The 21,244-nt window shown below is 41.7% G+C and overlaps 1 protein-coding gene across 1 annotated transcript in view; it reads left to right on the plus strand.

Annotated features, from left to right (window-relative positions):
* The first annotated feature begins 6,350 nt into the window (after positions 1-6,350).
* Positions 6,351-21,244, plus strand: part of LMOD1 (leiomodin 1) — a 64,763-nt gene continuing 49,869 nt past the window's right edge. Inside the window, exon 1 of the mRNA XM_027843484.1 lies at positions 6,351-6,931. Within this exon, the coding sequence (XP_027699285.1) occupies positions 6,671-6,931 (261 nt within the window). The 5' untranslated portion in view covers positions 6,351-6,670. The remainder of the gene's footprint in view (positions 6,932-21,244) is intronic.

Genomic DNA, 21,244 nt, shown 5'->3' on the forward strand with positions numbered 1-21,244 from the left:
GTTCTCTCTATATTTTAGAAATGAGGCCCTTATCAGAAACATTGGTTGTAAAAATTTTTTCCTAGTTTTCTGCTTTCTTCCTAATCTTGGTTGCATTGGCTTTGTTTGTGCAAAAACTTTTCAATTTAATGTAATCAAAATTATCCACTTTTGCACTTCATAATGTTCTCTATCTCTTGTTTGGTCATAAATTCTTCTGTTTTTCATAAATCTGACAGGTAAACTATTCCTTGCTCTCCCAGTTTACTTATAGTATCAGCCTTTATATCTAACTCGTATACCCATTTTGACTTTTTTTGGTATATGGTGTGAGATTTTGGTCTATGCCTAGTTTCTGCCATACTCTTTTCCAGTTTTTTCCAGCAGTTTTTGTCAAATAATGAGTACTTATCCCAGAAGCTAGAGTCTTTGGGTTAATCAAACAGTAAATTACTATAGTCATTGACTACTGTGTCTTGTGTACCTAACCTATTCCACTGATCCACCACTCTATTTCTTAGCCAGTAGCAAGTAGTTTTAATGATTGCTGCTGTATAATATAATTTAAGATCTGGTATGTCATCTTCCCTTGCATTTCTTTTCATTAGTTCCCTTGATATTCTAGACCTTTTGTTTTTCCAGATGAATCTTGTTATTATTTTTTTCTAACTCTATAAAATAATTTTTTGGTAGTTTGATTGGTATGGCACTGAATAAGTAAATTAACTTAGGTAGAATTGTCATTTTTATTATATTAGCTCAGCCTACCCATGAGCTACTGATGTTTTTCCAATTATTTAGATCTGACTTTATTTGTGTAAAAAATGTTTTGTAATTGTGTTCATATAGTTCCTGGGTTTGTTTCGGCAGGTAGGCCACCAAAATATTTTTAGTAGTAGAGCAGAATGGTTAGCCCTGAATCTTAGGGAGTTTCTTTTGGTAGCTGCATAAAGGATAGATTGGGGAGGGGAGAAACTAGAGAGTCATGAGACCAATTTGGGGGCCAATGAGTGGGTCTAAACTATAATGGTAGAGATGTTGAAATAGAATGGACACGACCTTGAGACTGATTGAATGGAGAGTGTGAAGGACAGAAAAAAGTTAAAGATAGCTCTGCCTTTGTAGGCCTGGGTGACTGAAGGTGAGGAGGAGTCAATGAAAATAGATAGCTGGTATTTTGGGTGAGATATATGAACAAAAGAGATATCAGGGTCCAGAGCTGACAACGAGCTTTGGGACACTGGTGGTCTCTAGGAGATAGGCTAGGAAATTTCCTTTTTTTTTTTTTTTGACAGTTACTAAACTATGAAGGCAATGTTGTAGATACTAAAGATTTTTTTAAAAAATCATATATATAGGGGAAGCTAGGTGGCACAGTGGATAGAGCACTGGCCCTGGAGTCAGAAGTTCGAATCTGGTATCAGACCAGATACTTGACACTTACTAACTGTGTGACTCTGGGCAAGTCACTTAATCCTAATTGCCTCGCAAAAAATAAAAAATAAATTTTTTTAAAAAAATCATACATATATTTGTATAATTAATTTCCCATCATATTCTTCTTCTCTTAAACTTGGAGAAAAGGTTCTTGATAAAGGAAAACAAGCACATAAGTAAATGTCAAGTCTATCAGATTTATACTGGGAGTCAGTAAAGCAACTTGACAAACACAAAATAGGAGAAGCATAGTTAGACAGAAATTTATCATGAGTGAGGGGAGGATCTAGGAGTTGTACTTATTATTTTTAAAATACTTTTTATTGATGCCTTGGTTTTTAATGTTACAGTCATTTCACTGCCCTGCTTCATATGGAAGCTTCCCTTGTGATAAAGACTATTTCCTGTATCCATCCCCGTCTCTCTTTTCAAAAGGCCACACTACCTTAGTTCAGGTCCTCATTACCTCTCATTTGGACTATTGTAATAGCCTCTCGTTGGCCTTCTTCCTCAAATCTCTCCCTACTCCATTCTATCCTGTGCACAACTACCGAAGTGATTATCTTGAAGTGCAGGTCTGACAATGTCAATCTTCTACTCAATAGGTTGCATTGGCTCCCTGTCATCAAATAGAAATTCCTCTTGGATATTTAATTAAAGCCTTTTACAACCTGTCCACAACCTACTTTCCCAACCTTACTCCCTTTCCTGCAGAATTATAGCCCATCCAATCAGACCTTCTTAACTACTCCTCATTCACAACACTCTTCACACCAATTGTTCCCCCATGCCAGGAATGCCCTGCTTCCTCACCTCCACCTCCTAGAATTCCTAGTTTTCTTCAAAGCTCATCTCAAGAGTCATATTGTACATGAAGCCTTTATCCATCACCCCAGCTTCTAGTGCCCATCCTGCTCCAAATTACCACGTATATAGTTTGTGTCTATTTGCTATATGCCTGGACTTGTTTTCTCCCACAGCTAGACTGTAAGGTCCCCGAGGGCAGGGACTTTCACTTTTATCTTTGTGTTTCCAGAACTTGGTACATAGTGTTAATAAGTGTTGTTGTTTGAAAGAGAAACAACCAAGAAAAAAACATTTGGCACAATGACCAAATTTGACTACACACACACACACACACACACACACACACACGTTTGTTATAGATCCCCATTCCAGGGGACAGGTCAATAAGTGCTCAATCTGGCAGTATACACAGTAAAAAAAAAATTAATATTTTATTTTTTCCTCAGTTACATGTAAAAATAATTTTTAACATTTGTTTTTTAAAATTTTGAGTTCCAAATTCTCTTCCTCCCTCCCCTCCGTTCTCATTAAGACGGCAAACAATTTTATATAGGTTATACATGTGCAGTCACATTAAGCTCTGCTTGCTTCCAGTCAATAATCCTATATAATGGGGAGAGGGGTGGCTTGCTCTCTGGTTTCAAAGGTTGTCTATGTATTCTGTGATTGTTCCTGATGCAGCTATTGAATGGTGTAGTTAAAAGCCTTTTGATTCACTGTAGAGCCGGAGCTGAGTGTTCATGTAAAGAGCCCTAAATGGCCAAACAGATCTCTTTCTTTCCTGGTGGCAACCTAGGGAACACATGCTCTAAACCTCCTGGTAGGGAGAGAGGCCTGGGCCCTTCTCTGCCCCATCTAGGTCACTATGTGCCTGGAATGTATCATGTGATATCTCTGTCTTTTGCCTTTTTGTGTTTGCTCTTTCTTCTCTTAGGTGACTGAATGCTGGAAATGGAATAGGCCAGGTTATGACTTTGTGAACTTGTGAAAAAGTCTGAAGAACTACCAGAAGTGCAAGAACTGGAGTCTACACCAGAGTTTGCCATGAGCCAGGCTCAGTGAAAAGCACAGCCCCAAACAACGGTGGGATCAATGGCAGCCAAGATGCCCTAAATGCGTGCTGGAAGTGACCTTGGTGGTAGGAAGAATGCTCATAGATACCACTTAAAAGTTTCAGCCCATTCTCTGCAGGGACTAGGTTGCAGAGAGAAAAGTATGTCCAGTCCAGAGGGCTGTTTTTGTACTTTGGTTTTTGCCATATGTTTTCCGTAAATGTTTATTGTTGCTGTTGAGTAGTTTCAGTTGAGTCTGACTCTTTGTGATCCCATTTGTGGGTTTCATGGCTAAGATACTGGAGTGGTTTGCCATGTCCTTCTTCAGCTTTTTAAAAGTTACTTGATATTAATTGATTCATCCATAAAAAGGAGAAATTCAACAGGCAAATGATATCAGGGCAGTAATCATTGGTGATTGATACTGGGGAGAATGAACCAGAATGGCGACTCAAGTTGATAACCTCAGAAGAATCCCACTTCCACCTCCAAGGGTACCCCCTTGAATCCTAAAGGGGGATGTAGCCTATGGCATTCTGGGGACCCAACCAGCTAGTGTTCCTGCAGGTTAGAAGTGTTAAGTCTTGCTACACTAGCATCCCCCTGACTTTCTTCTCAGCTGGGATTGTGAGATGTTAGAACCATGGGGATTTGAGAGATAGACAAGAAGACAAGCATAATCGAAGAAGCGTTGGGTGACTTTGTGGTAGGGGTGAGAGGAAGAAAGAGGAAGACAATTATGGGGTAGAAGTGAATACATGAGTTGGGGACCAGCTGAAAGGAGTGAAAAATAAATAAAAGCATATGAAAAAATTCAGCTTTCTGGAACCCAAAACATTAAAATGCCCTGGCATTCATCTACCTCTTTCTCTCCTACTCTCTGTTCATAGGTCTAAAACAGGATTCATCTTTTCCCCCAAACTTTCCCCTCTTCCAAACTTCCCTATTACTGTGGAGGGTACCACCATCTTCCCAGTTACCCAGCCACACAGCCTTGGGTCATCCTTGACTTCTCATTCTTTTTTTTTTTTTCCCTGAGGCAATTGGGGCCAAGTGACTTGCCCGGGGTCACACAGCTAGTAAGTGTCAAGTGTCTGGTCTGAGACTGGATTTGAACTCAGGTTCTTCTGACTCCAGGGCCAGTGCTCTATCCATTGCACCACCCAGCTGCCCCTTTGACTTCTCACTCTTTCTTACCCCCCACGTCCATCCGATCTGTGGCCACCTCTTCTTTCCATCTTCACAATGCTTCTCACATATAGTTGCTTTTCTCCACTCATATGGCCACTCCCCAAGTTCAGCCACTCATTAGCTCTTGTCCAAACTAATTCAGTAGCTTTCCAATCAGTAGATTTCTATCCCTGGTTCAGATCTCTCCCCAGTCCAACCCATCCCACAGTCAACCACCAAGGTGATTTCTCAGAAGTGTAGGTTTGACCATGTCACTCCCTGCTCAGTGGACTTCACTAGCACCCTCTTACTCCCAGGATCAAATATGAACTTCTCTGTTTGGCATTTAAAGTTTCTCATAATCTAGCCTCATCTTACCTTTTCAGTCTTTTTTATACCTTACTCCTCACTACACACTCTGCTCTAGCTGCACTGACTTACTTATTCCTTCTCAAATACAACACTGCATCTCCTATCTCCTATCTCTATGCCTTTGCATTGGCTGAACCCCGTGCCTGGTATATTTTGCCCTTTCAACTCTGCCTCTTAGTTTCTCTGACTTCCTTCAAGACTTAGCTTCAATCCCGTCTTCTGGAGGAGGCCTTTGCAGGTTCCTCCAGCTGCTAGTGCCTTCCCCTCTCAGATTACCCTGTATGTACTCTCTATATATCTTGTATGTACCTAATTAATTATATGTTCTCTCTCCCATTTTCAAAGATTGTCGAGGGGAGGATCTGTTTTTTGCTTTTCTTTTTATCCACGATGCATAGTACATTGTAAGTGTGTAAGAAATACATGTTAACTGACTAATTGACACCATATTGCCCTAAAATTGAAGCTGTCTTAAATCCCAGGGCCAATTTTTCGTCCTGATCCCTCTGTGGACTTGGCAGATGCTGACTTAAGTGTGACAGTTACCCTCTGGCTTAAGAAGGAAAGAGGCCAGGAAAAAAAAATCGAAATTTCTCTTGATGAGTGACACCCGGGCTTTGAGAAGGGAGTTTGAGAAGGGAGACGGGAGATTGTATGTCTCTGTGACTGGCCTAGGGCAACATGATTGATGAGTAACAGAAAGCTTTTCTATGGAACATACCAACCCTGGGGCAACATAGTATCTCCTAACAGCTCAGAATTGCATTTCCCTGAAGAAGTATCAAGGTTCCCTTGGGGTGTATCAGAGATCCTGTCCTTTGCAGTCTCTTACTTCTTCATGCTTACAAGGAAAAACTGTCTGGAAGACCCTGCATCCAGGAAGGAGGATGTAGATGAGAACAGAAGAGTTTTGCAAGTTTTTACTATGTATTCAGGCCTGGGCACTTCATGCCTTTTATTGCCAGCCTTTTAGGCTTTTCCTGGATGCTTCACACAACCCCCCCCCACCCCCACTGCAATCACCCGGAGGGGCCTGCTCCTGTCAAATACCAGATTCTTTTTGATCGAGGACTAGGTGTCCCAGAGCCCCTGGAGGGAGCCGGGTTCCGTCTGCACAGGAGATGGTGACACTTTAGGGAATGAAAGCAAACGTGCTATATCCCCACTCCCATCTTTGTCTGGCTGTAAACATTGTAGGATCATCCAGCCCATGACCAAATAGAGTAGAAAGGAGTCAATGAAGCAAGCCCTGCCCCGGGGTGACACCAGCGTCTGGTGATGGGGAAGGGAGCTGACTCTGGACTCCCGTGGCTGCTTGGCCGCCTGTGCGCTCGCCACTGCCTCTCCTTGCCCCTTCTCCGAGGGCTGCCAGCTCGTGCATTTTTGTATCTTTTCTCATTGCGCAGCCCCCCTTGTCTTTAAAAGGCTAAACGCTCCGTACTAAATTTGGTCATGCAGCGGCTCCAAGATTCCCTGGAATGTCCTCAAGTTTCAAACAGCTCTGACAAGGAGGCAGACCCGCCTGCGGTCTCCGGTGATTGGCTCCTCGGATTAGGGCTGTGAAACTCTTGACTCTTATTGGTCAACTGTTACACCATCGGGGTCTTCTCTTTATAACTATTATCCCCCGGGGCAGAAAGGAGGCTGCTTCGATTTAACACTTCAGCACCTGCATCAAAGGAGGGGAAAGTAGCCACAAGCTTATCCAGTCTGAGGATCTACTCCCAAGCCCATTATTCCTCGTCCAAACTTCCAAACTGAGCCCCTTCACCTGCTCACCCAGAAGTCCAAGAGCCCCCACCCGCTCCACACACACGCGCACACCGCTTTGAGCCGAGCTCCATCTCTTCAAGATGTCCAAGGTAGCCAAGTACCGCAGGCAGGTGAGCGAAGATCCTGATATTGACAGCTTGCTGTCTACGCTGTCTCCGGAGGAGATGGAGGAGCTGGAGAAGGAACTGGATGTGGTGGATCCAGATGGGAGTATTCCTGTGGGGCTCCGGCAGAGGAACCAGACAGACAAGCAGTCCACAGGCTTGTACAACCGTGAAGCCATGCTCAATTTTTGTGAGAAGGAGACCAAGAAACTTATCCAGAGGGAGATGTCAGTGGATGTAAGTGAAAGCACTGTGGGAGCAGGGGGGTAGGCTGAAAGTGCTTTGGGAACTAGTCACTTCTCTCCTAACAGCACTAAAGGGATTTGGGGCTTGGGAACAGAGCTGGTGAATTTCCTCCTGGAGGACTCAAGGTCACTGAAAAGGAAAGTTAGCAAAGGATTTTATAACCTTAGAGTGGCTACTGAACTAGCTCGTCCTTGGGAGCCTCTTAACCTTAGCTCATTATTCCCAAGCACTTGTGGTATCTTGGGAGTGCCTTCATTCACCCACAATTTCAGTATACTCTAAAAGTATGTCTGGAGCATGGACTGATGGCTGTAAGGACACATTTTCAGTTTTTAACTTGACTCCACCTTGCTCTCCCAAACACTTGCTGTACCACATTTTTTTTCCCTTCATGTTGAAGGTAGAGATAAGAGAACAGGGAACAGTGATGGCATCTTCTTGCCAGTACCAACTAAAGCTTACAGGTAGACATGCAAGTGTGATCTCATTTCTCAAATACTAGGGGCTTTGCTTAACCTGGTGCTTGGATCTTGTCTTGGCACTCAAATCACTTCAAGCCATTCATTAGGCAGGCACAGACTCCAAAAGCAATGGAAGAAGGTGGGGCTGGTAGAGGACCCCGTTAGTTTTAACCTTAAACTTGGTTGGCTTCAAATTCACTCTCTTGGGAGGATGTCACACTAGCCTCTTTACTGGAGGAAGGAGCTCTTGTGGAACATCCCTTCTCTTTCTGTAGCTCCACCCAAACTTCCATTCCTTTCAGATACCAAATGTGACCCCCAGGCTTCCAGGTGGCATTCTTTTCCAGCACTGCTTTGCCCCATGAAGTATGTGTTGGAGAAAGGGAGATAGGAAGAACAATAACTCCAAAACATTTGCCTACATCTGGGGTTTGCTTCTACAGGATCTACACTCTGTTTTGGCTGGGAGCACACAAATCTGCATTGTTTCTGGAGCTCTAGTACATGAGATTTCTATATGCTATAGTACCCACGTGGGTCCCCCAGAAAATTACCCCTGGTTTAAGGCACATTATATCATCTAAGAGAATGTAACTTGTATTGATTCCCTCTGTCGCTGCCAAATAGCATGAGCAGATGTTTTTAGGTGGGAAAATTGTCCTATCTGGTTATACTAGTCCTTTCCATTATCCAGCAGGTACCCAACTCTTAATTGATCAAGGTGATTATTCATTAGTTATAGCTTTCTGCAAGAGTTCTAGACTGTTCCAACCAGGGAGACTGAGGAAGAACTTGAAATGCCCTTGTTTATGTCGGCAGAGCAAATGAGAGTTGAAACTATCAATGTTATCCAACATCTCTGTTAAACTGTTGCATTCTAATTCACTACAATCCAGTAAGCATTTATTAAGCACCTATTATGTGCTTCATAAATTGTGCTAGGTGCTGTAGATAGAAAGACAAAACCAAAACCAGTAACTGCCCTCAAGAAACTTATATTTTGCTAGGGAGATACAAAATACCATAGATGACGTACAGTTATCCCTTCCATACAGAGGGGGTTAGGGGTGTGAAACCCCCTTGATCTGGAAAAATCAGTATAATTTTTTTGGCCCTTCCTTTGTACCAGAGAAGAAGTCTGAATTTTTTCTTTTTCTTTTATTACATAATTTTCTTTTATTATAAAATTTGGGTTGATATTATACAATACTACAAATATTTTTTGTATTTCTGAGTTTCTAAACTTTTTCTGTGTTGTCTGCTGGCCTTTGTGTGTTGTTTGTGGCTTCCACAAAACTCCCCCAAAACTTCCCATTTAATTTCTTATGCTGACCCGCAATGTATCAAAACCATGATGGGGAAAGTCACTATGTGAAAGGGATAACCGTGTCTGTTTGCACTTTGCTGAACCCTGCATACATTATATTTACATGGATACAACTCCAAGCCTTTAGGAGTTGATAGTCTGCGAATCCAGTTGTCTTGAGTCCAGTGCCACAGAAGAATAACTTGACGATAGTCCAAACATGTCTGATGAAAGAGGCTGGCGATTGTGAACCAGCAGAGGGGAACAGCAGCAAAGAGTGGACAGAGGAGTGGGATCAGGGTGCCTCTGTCCTGCCTTCCCTAATCTCCACATTTGTGACTGTGCCAGGAAGTCCCAAGTCTGAGGGGAGCCTAAAGGGCTCAGAGAGGTCTTATGCTCTAAGACAGTATAGCATGGCTGATTCTGTGAGCATCTATCTTGTCTTATCCCAGCTCTGCTCAGCAGAGAATTTCTGGTGCCTGATAACTCAAAGGCAGTTGTCAGGAAACATGAAGAATGAAATGAAACAGACCTGAAGATATTGATGCTTTCCTATGTCCCATCCCCCATTCTCCATCCTGACTTCAAACTCCCTGCACTAGGGACTGGCCCTGCTCATTTCCTACTCAATATGGCTGTGCCCTCCATTTCTGTCTGTCATCTGATGCTCATAAAGACAGGGTTCCCCAGATGCTGCTGAAGTTTTAGGCAAAGGGTTTTGGCTTTGATAGCAATAATGTAGATGAAATGCAGGACTCCAGGCCTCCTTAGAGTTCCCTTCATGACATTCTCTCCTTTTGGGAACTTTATCCACTATGACCACCCTTTCAGCCTTTTCTTCTATTTCATTGTCCTATTTTCTAGCCCCACTAACTATCTACAGCATGCTGGGAGATATATTCATGTTATATGCCCTCTATATAAGAAGATACATTCTGAATTATTTTACTGGAAAGGGCTTGAGTTGGGATATCCACATTTCAACCAAGGACTTAACTTTGAGGCTGGTAGTGTGTTCTATGGCCAGGGGACAGAGCCCTTCCTTGGGCAAGTTTGACTACATGGGGACTGATATTTCTAATATTGACCTCCTTGGCACCAGGCTAGAATCCAGTCAACTGAATTCAACAGTGAAGATGTTTATAGAATAAGAATGGAAGGAATTATACCACTGTGCCTTGCCACCCACCCCTGCTCCCTCCATGTAACTTTCTTGGAGGCTATCCATGCCTAGTTTTTCCAATGAAACCAGTGGCCATATTCACCATCAGGCAAACATGACTAACCACAGACGAAGCTGGTGGCCAGTGTCTTCCCCACCATCTTGCTTACATAGCCTAGGTTGGTGCTAATCTGTCTGCTCCTTACCACCCCTCCTCAACACATGCCTAGCCTCAAGAGTACTCCACTACATGTGAGTGATTGCCACTTCTTCAGCACATCATTATTTTTCATCTCTTTCATATAGAGGGCTAAAGTAAACATACTTGAGAGCTCTGAAGATGAGGCTACTTCCCCTTAGAAGTTTATAATCTAAAGGGGAAGACAATACCCTTGAGATATACCCTTGGGAACAGTTATAAGGAAGCATGCTTACATGGGGAAAAAATGATGTCAATGACAGCATCAGTGTAGCAGAGATGCAGAAAATAGAGAAGTAAGGGGTTTTCCTCTTCCCCTTGATACCCTCAGAAGACACTTAACAAAAGTTTGTTGACTGACTGATTGATTTCTGGTTGACATAGGCAGAGAAGGCCACAGAGGCACAAAAGGAACACAATAGGAAATGAAGAATCTTCTAGAGTTCATTTCATCCATCCCCCTAACTCTCAGCATGAACTTTGCTTAATGGAGAAAAAGATCCAGAGCAGTAACTAGCAATTTTGACCTCACAGCAGGTAGCAAATAACATGCCTACAGAGAGAATTTGGACCTCAAAAAAAATTTTTTTAATGAATGTTAAAAATAAATAGATAGATAAAAAAGAGACATTTAAAAAAAGCATGCCTACAAACCAGGTTTGTAATTCATGATGTGAACATAAAGTAAGAAGTAACCTAGTATATAGGAAATATTCAACAATGTTAATTGATTGATTGATAAATAACCAAGATAAATTTCTTGAGAGGAGAAGACAGTGGTTTTCAGATAGGCATAATTAACAATGTAGAGAATCTGGCTGTTTCCTACTTCAATCAATTTTTCTTTTTGAAAAAAGTTGCATTGATGTCCTTTGCTTTCACCCTATTCATCTCTCCCTCCTCCCTCCCAACCCTGCAAGTCTTAAAAAACTTAATTAGTTTTCCCACAAAACCAACTCATTCGTTGATTATATTTGATGGCATATGCAACATATCACATCCATAGTCACCCATCTCTTAGAGGAAAAGGAGAGAGCTACATTTTCTCATTTCTTCTCTGGGTCAGCATAATAACACAGAAGTTCAGTTTCTATTTAAAGGACTCTTCTTGCTAAGTAGATGCTAAGTTCTTGGTTAGTAACTAAGTATTTCTATACCCCTAATGAAACCCAGATGACAAATATTTTTTCTGCCATCCTAGTTAGACTCCAGACTGGTATTCTTTACCTGGGTGAGTTAGCTAGCTTTTATTAAGCACTTATTATATACCAAGCACTGCGCTAAGGGCTGGAGGCTATAAATTTTTTTAAAAGTATTTTGATAACTTTTCAATGTCAATATAACTGGTTTCCTTTGTAGTTCTATTTATTTTATTTTATGTATTTGAAAACCTTATTCTGAGGAGTCCTCTGGTTTCACCAGACTGCCCAAGGGATCCATGACACACAAGAAAGCTAAGAATTCCTACTCAAGAAGGATCTAACCCAGTCCAGTCTGAATGATCACCATGAAAGGAGATCCCAGCACATCCCTGAAGGGAAGGAGTCTATTTTGCTAGGAATCAAATGTGAGGCAGAATGGATCTTGGGATAGTGACAGAAAGGAGTCCTGGGACTTGGTTCCCTTAATATACAGCACTTTTATACATGTTGGGGCAGGTAGGAGGTGCAATGGATAGAGTACCCAGGCCTAGAGTCAGGAAGAACTGAGTTCAAATACACCCTCAGATACTTCCTAGCTATGTGACCCTGGGCAAATCACTTAACCCTGTTTGCCTCAGTTTCCTCATCTGTAAAATGAGCTGGAGAAGGAAATGGCAAACCACTCCAGTATCTTTGCCAAGAAAACCCCAAATGGGGTCATGAAGAATTGGACATGATTGAACAACAACAAAATTGTATATATCATTGCGTAGACTAAAGTCTTGCAACCACCTCATGAACATTACAGTGGAGATTTCTTTTCAGATGAAGGTACTACAGGTATTGTTATCCCCATTTTACAAATGAGATTTTGATTCAGAGATAATAAGTGACTTGCCAATAAGGAAGGCAGCAAGGAAGAGTTAGATGGAGGATTTGAACCCAGATCTTTCTTTTTCCAAGTCCAAGACTCTAGTCATTATACTATGCTGCCTTTGCTTATGTGTGTGTATATGTGTGTGTGTGTGTATGTATACATACATATATATGTATTATACATATATATTATATATATACATACACACACATATATATTTTTTGGTGAGGCAATCGGGGTTAACTTGCCCAGGGTCACACAGCTAGTAAGTGTCTGAGGCCAGATTTGAACTCAGGTCCTCCTGACTCCAAGGCCAGAACTCTGCCCACCGTACCATCTAGCTGCCTCCTTTGCTACTATTATAGCTAGAAATTACTACTATATCTGGGTCCCCGGGATCATTGGCCAACACTGAAATTGAATTATCTTTTGTCAGTTATCTTTTTTTCAGACTTTCTGAAATATGTGGGTCTACCTTATCTCTCCCTATTAAATTATAAACTCCTTAAAGGCAGGATTTAGATTAAAGCTGTCTACCATCTTTAGCACAGTGTCAAGCACTCCTGTAGGTACTTACTTGATTATAGGTTTAGAGCTATATATTATATATTATATATATTATATATATATATATATATATTATAGGAAGAGTCCTTGGAAGCCATTGAGTCCAACTTCCTCATTACAGCCAGTAAATGGCTGAGGCAGGATTTGAATTCAGTTCTTCCTGGCTCCAAGTCAGTGCTTTATTCACCATACCACCTACCTGCCTCACAATCTATCTCCATTGAAATGAGTTTGTTAAATTGTTATTGGTGGGGATGGAGCCTTTTAGAAGAGTGGTCAGGGATTGGTTACTCTTTACACGATGTTGGCAAGGATTATGGAGGCAGAGGGGTGGAGGTGAAGTTAGGCAGCAACCTTTATATCTCCACCTTCCAAAAGCAATGGACCACCCTATAGACCATCAGGGAAATTTCTGTCCTGGTGGCCTGACCCTGGACCCAGTGTAGACTTTTCAGTTCCTCTCTTTAGATCCCAGATCAAGTCCTTTGGCCTTTTGAAAGATGGCTCCAGTGTCCTTGGGTCAGATTGCAAGAACCAGATCCCACCTAGCTGATTTGTGCCTCCTCTTTCCTTCCCAGGGCAGTGAAGAAAATCCTGCCACTCCTTTCCTCTGCTTTGGCATTACCAAGGAATGGGGATTAGCACCTGCCTTTGGCTAGGAGCAAGGACGGCAAAGCTGGATGGAGGGCAGAGGCAGCTGGGTAGCCTCTTTTAGGTTCTCCCCTGAGACAGACCCAATTTCCAGCTGCTACCATCCCCAGCTAGTTCATGAATTTCTGCAGCTCATCTTACAGATGAGGAAACTGAGGCAAACAGGGTTAAGTGGCTTGTCCAGGGTCCAAAGCTAGTAACTGTCTGAGGCCAGATTTGAACTCAGGAAGATGAGTCTTCTGACTCCAGGCCCAGCACTCTGTGCATTATGGCACCACCTAGCTGCCCCAAGAGTCTCATATTGCCTATTCCCTTTAAGATAAAATACAAACTCCTCAGCCTTGCTTTTGATGCCCTCTTCAATCTGGTTCCAACCTTCCTTTCTAGAATTGTTTCATGTTACACCCCTTTATGCATTCTGTGTGCCAGACAAACCGGCCTCTTCACTGCTCCGTAGACTTCACATTCTGTCTCTCTTCTCTTTGTAGAAGCAATCTTCCATGCCTAGAATATATTCTGTCTTGGAATCCCTTCCTCCTCATTGGAGATCTTCAGGCTGAGGCTAGATGTCCACCTGTAATAATGAGGATTCCTTTTCATATATTGGTTGGACTTGAAGGCCACCCAGGTCTCTTCCAACTTTGAAATTCTGAGATTCTATGCTCCCTTCAAAGTTCAGCATAGGTGGCCCCTCCAATGGAAATGTCTGGATCCCCCCAGTTGTTAGTGGGCCCTCCCTCCTCAAAGTATTTTGTGATGTATTAACTTAGTCAGTTTATGTGTTGAATCCCTACAATAGAGTGTACATTCCTTAAGGACTGAGACTCTGGTTTTTTGTCTTTGCTCCGTAGCAAAATGCCTTGCTTAAAATAGACCCTTAATAAATATTTGTTGATTTGAGTGGACATGGACTTTTTCCCATTTCTTGCCTTTTCCTCTTCCCCTCAGTCTCTTAATTTTTTTTTCTACTAACCAAATGGCCAATGTTTATGGTCAGTATGTGCAAAGTCCCATTCTATACTCATTGGGAGAAATACAAAATAAATGGTAACCATTTGGTTCATGCCCTTGAGAGTCTGCTAACTAACTAAGGAGGTAATCCTCATTTCTGGAACAATTCATAAGATTGGTGATTTTGTCCATGTGTGTTTACATTGATGTTGATCACAGCCCTTCCATACCCAAGCAGAGGATATTTGTGAATATTTGTTGGGAAAGATTTCCTTCATTGGTCTCTGAAATGTTTTGCTGATGGATCCTCTCTGAGCTAGCTAACTAGGCTGGTCTTTGGAAGGCTTGCATCCAGCCTGTCTCTGGCCCAAAGCTTTTCCAGCTTTGTAGAAAAATTATGGTGGTGCAGTAGATAGAATGCTAGATCCGGAATTAGGAAACTTCATCTTCATGAGTTCAAATCCAGCCTCAGACACTGATTGGCTGTGACCCTGGACAAGTCATTTAACCCTGTTTACCTCAGTTTCCTCATCTGTAAAATGAGCTGGAGAAGGAAATGGCAAACCACTCCAGTATCTTTGCTAAGAAAACCCCAAATGAGGTCACAAAGAGTCTGACACGACTGAACAACAAATAAATGACTATTGAACTGAACTGAATCTAATCCTTAGAATTTGTTCTTATGTTTTTCTGGCACAGCCTTCAAGAACTCAGAGTCACTTCCATACCACCATGAGCCATCAGACAGGCAGACATCTCAGTGGAGGGAAAAAAGCATACCTGCTTGTTAATGCCTTAAGAATAATGGTTATGGAGTGGCACAACAATTCTCCAGAAAGCAGAGGGTGGAGTCAGTGTGGCGGCCAGAGAGGAACATAATGAGTCAATAGTCAGGGCCGCCCAGCCCATCCAGTGCAGGCCCTTTGTTTGTCTCTTGTACTTTATGGATAGAGCACAAAAAAGCGTTCTGGCTCAATATCTTCCCTCCTTTTTAGTCCTGGTTCATTCTCATCATTCTTCTTTCTGAGAGGATTTTGGCTCAAAGTAAGTTTCTTTTTAAAAACTGTTATTGAAGTCATTTGTTTTTACATCACCTTCATTTCCAAATATATCTCTCCGTTCTCGCCTCCCTAGAGAGCAATCTCTTATAACCAAATGTGAAAAAGAGAGAGAGGAAAAAAAAAACAAACAGTTCAGCAAAATTTACCAATGCAACACATGAGTCTGGTGGTGTATTCAATATTCGATATCCATTGTTTGCCACCTCTTCAACAAAAGGAGGGAGGCATAGACATTCTTTGAGGTCAAGCTTGGTTAGTATAATTACATAGTGCTCAGTTCTTTGTGATTATTGTTGTTCTTTCCACTTATATTGCTACAGTCCTTCTGTGTGTTGTTTTCCTGGTTCTGCTCATTCCCTTCTGAATCAGTTCTATGAACTCTTTGGATTCATTATTTCTTATTGCAAAGGAACATTCCATTTGTGTTCAAGTAACACAGTTTGTTTAGCGATTCTTGAATCAGTGGCCTTCTATTTTATTTCCTGTTCTTTGCTACTAAAAAAAAAAGTGCTGCTCTGAATATTTAGGTGTACATGGAGCCCTTCTTTCTCTCTTTAATCTCCTTGGAGTATATATTTAGAGGTGGGAGCTCTGCACCAGTGGACATGGATATCAACATGAGCTTCATAGCAAGTAGAACTCTTCAAGCTTAGCCCAAATTTATACCTCCTTCTAGAGGCCTTTTCTGATTCCCCTAATTATTAGTGCCCCTTACTAACTTTTTGTATCTTATATTTTTTTATCTACATATGTTTTATTTCCCCATGAAGGTGTAAGGTTCTTAAGGGGACAGATAATCTCTTGCCATTATATTTGATATGTATTGGATGCCTGGCACATAGTAGGTGTTTTATCAATGCTTGTTGACTGTTTGACTGGTATCTCAAGAACTTGAAAGGGTTTCAATGTAACTAAAGTTCACAGCTTGAGATGATCCTAACCAGTGGAGTGCTAACTTAACTGGCTCTCCAAAAGAAAAAAAAAAGTGTTTGGCACACTTTTAAATTTAATCTGAATTATAAACATTTTTTCCACCACTTTCTGAAGTCTAGACAATCAACAATCTAATAAATCAGATCAAGCCCTGATTGGTAGCATTTAATAATTTCTGAGGTGTAACTGAAGCTAGGTGGCGCCATAGTGCACAGAGTGCCAGACCTGAAGTCAGGAAGACTCATTTTCTTGAGTTCAAATGTTGCCTCAAACACTTACTAACAATGTGACCCTAGGCAAGTCACTTAACCCTGCTTGCCTCAGTTTCCTCATCTGTAAAATGATCTGGAGAAGGATATGGCAGAAGGATATTCCAAGAAAACCCCAAAGGGTCACAAAGAGTCAGACAATTGAATACAACTAAAGCAACAACAAAATGTTCCAATTGAAGATTTAACATAGCTCTCCTGAGCTCCTGGTGTCAGTGAGCTGGCTTCTATCCTTCTGACCCTAACTGAGATTTCTATTCTAGATTTCAAGGTTATGGTTTTGTTTAGGAATGTTAACATTCTATTCATTAGAAAGCCCTATTACATCTATCAAAAACAAATCTCACTCAGTTATTCACATGGACAAGAATGTTCTTGGTGCAGTCCAATTACCTTATTGCTCCTCAGATTCTCTTATAAAGCTAGTCTTGGAATCTTGATGGATCATTTTCATGGGCTGCTTTCCCAGACCCCCAACTACTGAAGCATACACCTATAACATGTATCTTTTTCATATGGTAGTGTGCAAATTACTTGGGAATAAGCAATAGTTTTTATAAGATTTTATTTTGTGATAGCAGTGATCATGTGTATATGCCTCTTTTGACACTAGGCTAACTCAGAAGTCTGACCTTGACGGGATGAAAGCAGACTGAGCGTACTTCCCTACATTTAGGTAGTTTTTAGAGGCAATTAGTGTTCAGTGGAAAAAGTTCTAGTCCTAGACTTAGGAAGACCTGAGTTCAAATGTGATTTTAGATATTTACAAGTTGTGAGACCCTGGGTGTGGTACTGATGAGGTATCAAGAGACCTGTGATCTAGTCCCAGCTTTGCCATAGGTAACACTGGTTAAGGTCCATTCTCCTTCAGCCCTCCCTCAATTTCCTCATCTGTGAAATGGAAATAATAAGACTTGCAATGTTTACCTCACTAGTTTGTTGTGAGGAAAGAGCTTTGTAATCCTTTTAACCCAGTATAAAAGAGACATATCTATCTAACTCATCTATCTATCTATCTAGATCCTTTTAGCTTGGACGTTCTATTCTAATGCCAAGTGAATCTTAGTGTAGAGAAGCCACAAAAAGTTGGAGTTTTTGCTACTGGCAAATATGTAATAATAAGTCCAAGAGTATAGACCATGGATGTGGAAGAGATTGCCTTCTCTTCTATTCCCAGCTTTTGTTCTGGCCCTAGGCTTTATTTTCATGCCACAAAAAGCCAGGCTTTTAAGGCCAAATGGTTGGTTGGAGGCTCCTGGGTGAGGAGGTTCCAGGATGAGACAGAAGGTGAGGATCTGAACTGGGATAGGAATGAAGTCTCGCCAAGCCCAGATCCCTCCAAAAAATGGAGGCCCTGAAAGGAACTCACCAATGGGACAAGGGGGCCAGCTTGGGAGGGAACGCATTTTCTCATCTCTTCTTGTACGTTATGATTGCCCTTCATTTGGTATTTTTGTTGACTGTGACATTATGCCCATTATTTTCCTGCTTCTGAGAAATATTTTAAAGGAGAAGATTTAAGGAACGAGGTGAAACCTTTTGTTTATTGTTCTGCCCTGATTTCTTTTAATCTCTGCCTAATGTCTTTAAGGTTCCAGATACATGAACTGATTGATTTGTGCAATTGGCTAACACTGTACAGCAAAAGGAGGCAAAGTTTCAGATCTAACATATTCTCCTTCCTCAGAATAATCCAGTAGAAGGGAAGTCTGGTTTGAAGTTTGACTTCAAATGTCCCTAGGGTCTGCTGCAGAAAGGACAGCCTGGGTTACTAGGAAAGCTGTTTATAAACATCTTGGAATAGAAAGGTCTTTCACCAACTCTCCCTCATAGAGGAGCTCTATAGACTGCTTCAGATTCTAACATCATTCATCTTTGCATCCTGATACAAGCCCACAGGCTGGGTGCACTCCTTTCTAGGCAGCAGAGCAAATGCTTAGGATTCCAGGCCCCCATACTGAACTTTCTGGAGGGTGGGACTTCCAAGGATGAGGTTTTTGGAAAACTGGTGACACTTACCATGATATCACTAGAAGTAGGAATAGTACAAGCAAAGGAGCCTTGGTAGGCATCCACCCTTTAAGGTCCCTCCCCACTGCCAGATCTCAGATCCCCTTTACATTCCCTCAGAGATTTGTCCAGAATCCCCAGAGTTTCGCACTGTTCATCGACCTCCTGGTGCCCAGGACTGCCCATTCCTGACCCAAATCTTGGGAGTCACAGAACCAGATTTGAAACCCAACTCCACCTTTTACAAGCTAACTGACCGTGGACAAAGTAGTTAAACCTGTCTGAATTTCTCTGATGGGAAGAGTAATCCTTGTTCCACCTACCTCACAAGGAAATGCTATGAGAATGCTAGCTATCAATATCAATGCCACAGTAGGTAGTATACACAGCAGGTGTTTGATAAATGCTGATTCAGGGGCAGCTAGGTGGTGCCAGAGGGCACAGAGCTCTGGGCCTGGAGTCAGGAAGACCCAGCTTCCTGGGTTCAAATCTGGCCTCAGACACTTACTAGCTGTGTGACCCTGGGCAGTTTCCTCATCTGTCAAATGATCTGGAGAAGGATATGGCAAAGCACTCCAGTATCTTTGCCGAGAAAATCCCAAATGGAGTTGCGAAGAGTCGGACTTGACTAGAGCAACTGCCCAACAATAACAAATGTCTGGGTTTCAGGCCCAGCTCTGCCACTTACTAGCTGGATGACCCCTAATTGAGTCACTTGATCTCTGAGCCTCAAGTTTCTTCATTTGTAAAATGAGGACAAGAATATTCTCAGTGCCTAGCATGGTGCCTGCACAAAATAGATGCTTAATAAATACTTGTTGATTGATTCCTTCCTCATAAGACCATTGTGTGAAAAGCATTGGGTAAACATGATTTGATATTCTTTTTGCATCCATGCAAAAACACCTGCTTATTCCCATGAAGGCAGTCTGGCACAATGACAAGAGTATGGGCTTGGGTATGAAAGGACTTGGATCCACCTCTGATACTTAGTACCTTGGGCAAATGATTGTTTTTATTGTTTGGTTATTTCAATCATGTCTGACTCTTCATGCCCCCATTTCGGGTTTTCTTGGCAAAGATCCTGAAGTGGTTTGGAAATGTCCTTCTCCAGCTCATTTGACAGATGAGGAAACTGAGGCAAACGGGGTTAAGTGACTTGTCCAGGGTAACATAGCTAGAAGTATCTGAGGCTGGATTTGAACACAGGTCCTCCTGACTCCAGGGCTAGTGCTCTATCCACTGTGCCACCTAGCTGCCCTTTGGGCAAATCACTTAACAATAATAGTAGAACTTATATAGCACTTGAAGTATGTTATCTCATTTTGTCTTCACAACAACTTTGTGATATGTGTTACTGTTAGCCCCATTTTACAGATGAGGAAACTGAGGCTGAGGGGTATGGTTACTTGCCTAGAATTACACAGTGTCTGAGGCAGTGCCTGACTGCAACCCAAGTGCACTATCCATTTTGCTATCTAACTGCCTAAATTCCCAAACCTTCAATTTCCTCATTTGTAAAGTGAGGGGGGCACTTCCTCTAAGTGAGATCCCTCCCAGTTCTAAATCTATGGTCCAGTCACCCCTTTCTAGTGACTATGGTAATGACATTGGCAGCAGCAACCATTGAAGCAGCAGCCTAGAAGTCCTGCCCCTTGTAAGATGAGGCTTTCTTTATCTCCTCCCAGGATGTAAGATGCAAGTGGTCTGCACTGTCAATAATGGGTCCTGATTAGATAACAAGACTGGGATAGAATTCAGTGTAGCACTCCTTCCCCTTTCTACTCTTCTGAAAAGCACAAGTTGCCTTGTCTTCATCAACAAAAACACTTACTAAGGACCTACTGCGTGCAGGATATTGTACTAGGTGCTGTGATTAACAGCTAATGTTTAGCTAGTCCTCCAAGGTTTGCAAAGTACTTTCCTCTCAGCAGCCTTCTTAGGCAGGCAGTGCAAATATTATCACCCTCAATTGACAAATAAAGAAAATAAGGTGTGGAGAAATAAAGAAGAATAAATAAAGCAACTTACCCAAAGTCATCTAGCTGGTAGAATTTGAATGAGGTCTCCTGACTCCAGGGCTAGTCATCACACTACTCCCCTGCACTGCCTCCCTCTGGAAAGATATATAAGACATACCTCCTCCTTCCCTTTGGGGATTTCTGTTGTAGCTCGAAGAAAGGACCAGCATAGAAAAAGAGAAATGAAGATACAACATGAGGCAGCTGAGTGACATATGAATGACCAGCAGTTCTCATACTTTTTGGTCTTAAGATCCCTTTACGCTTTTAAAATTTACTAAGGACACCCTTTATACCCTTAAATAGTTGTTGAGAACCCACCAAAGAGTTTATGTTTACTTGGGATATGTCTATCGATCATTATTTAATTTAGAAATTAAAATAGATAATTTAAAGTATTTATTAATTCATTTACAAACAATAATCCCATTACATATGAACATAACACATTTTAACAAAATATAAATATATTTTCCAAGACAAAAAATGAGTGAGAACAGCAGCATTCTTTCACATTCTTTTACAAATCTCTTTTGTAGAAGGTTAGACAAATGCTTTGGTGACTGACTAAGGTAAAGGAAAGGGGGGAGAGTTGGCCGCAATTCAGTTTATCTAATTTCTGCAGCAGGCTACACTAAGGTATTAGAGCCACTCTATTCTGGGAGATAGATAATTAGACTCATAATTTTGTATT

This window comes from Vombatus ursinus, unplaced genomic scaffold (genome assembly GCF_900497805.2).
Source record: "Vombatus ursinus unplaced genomic scaffold, bare-nosed wombat genome assembly UNPS02014909.1, whole genome shotgun sequence".
Lineage (NCBI taxonomy): Eukaryota > Metazoa > Chordata > Mammalia > Diprotodontia > Vombatidae > Vombatus > Vombatus ursinus.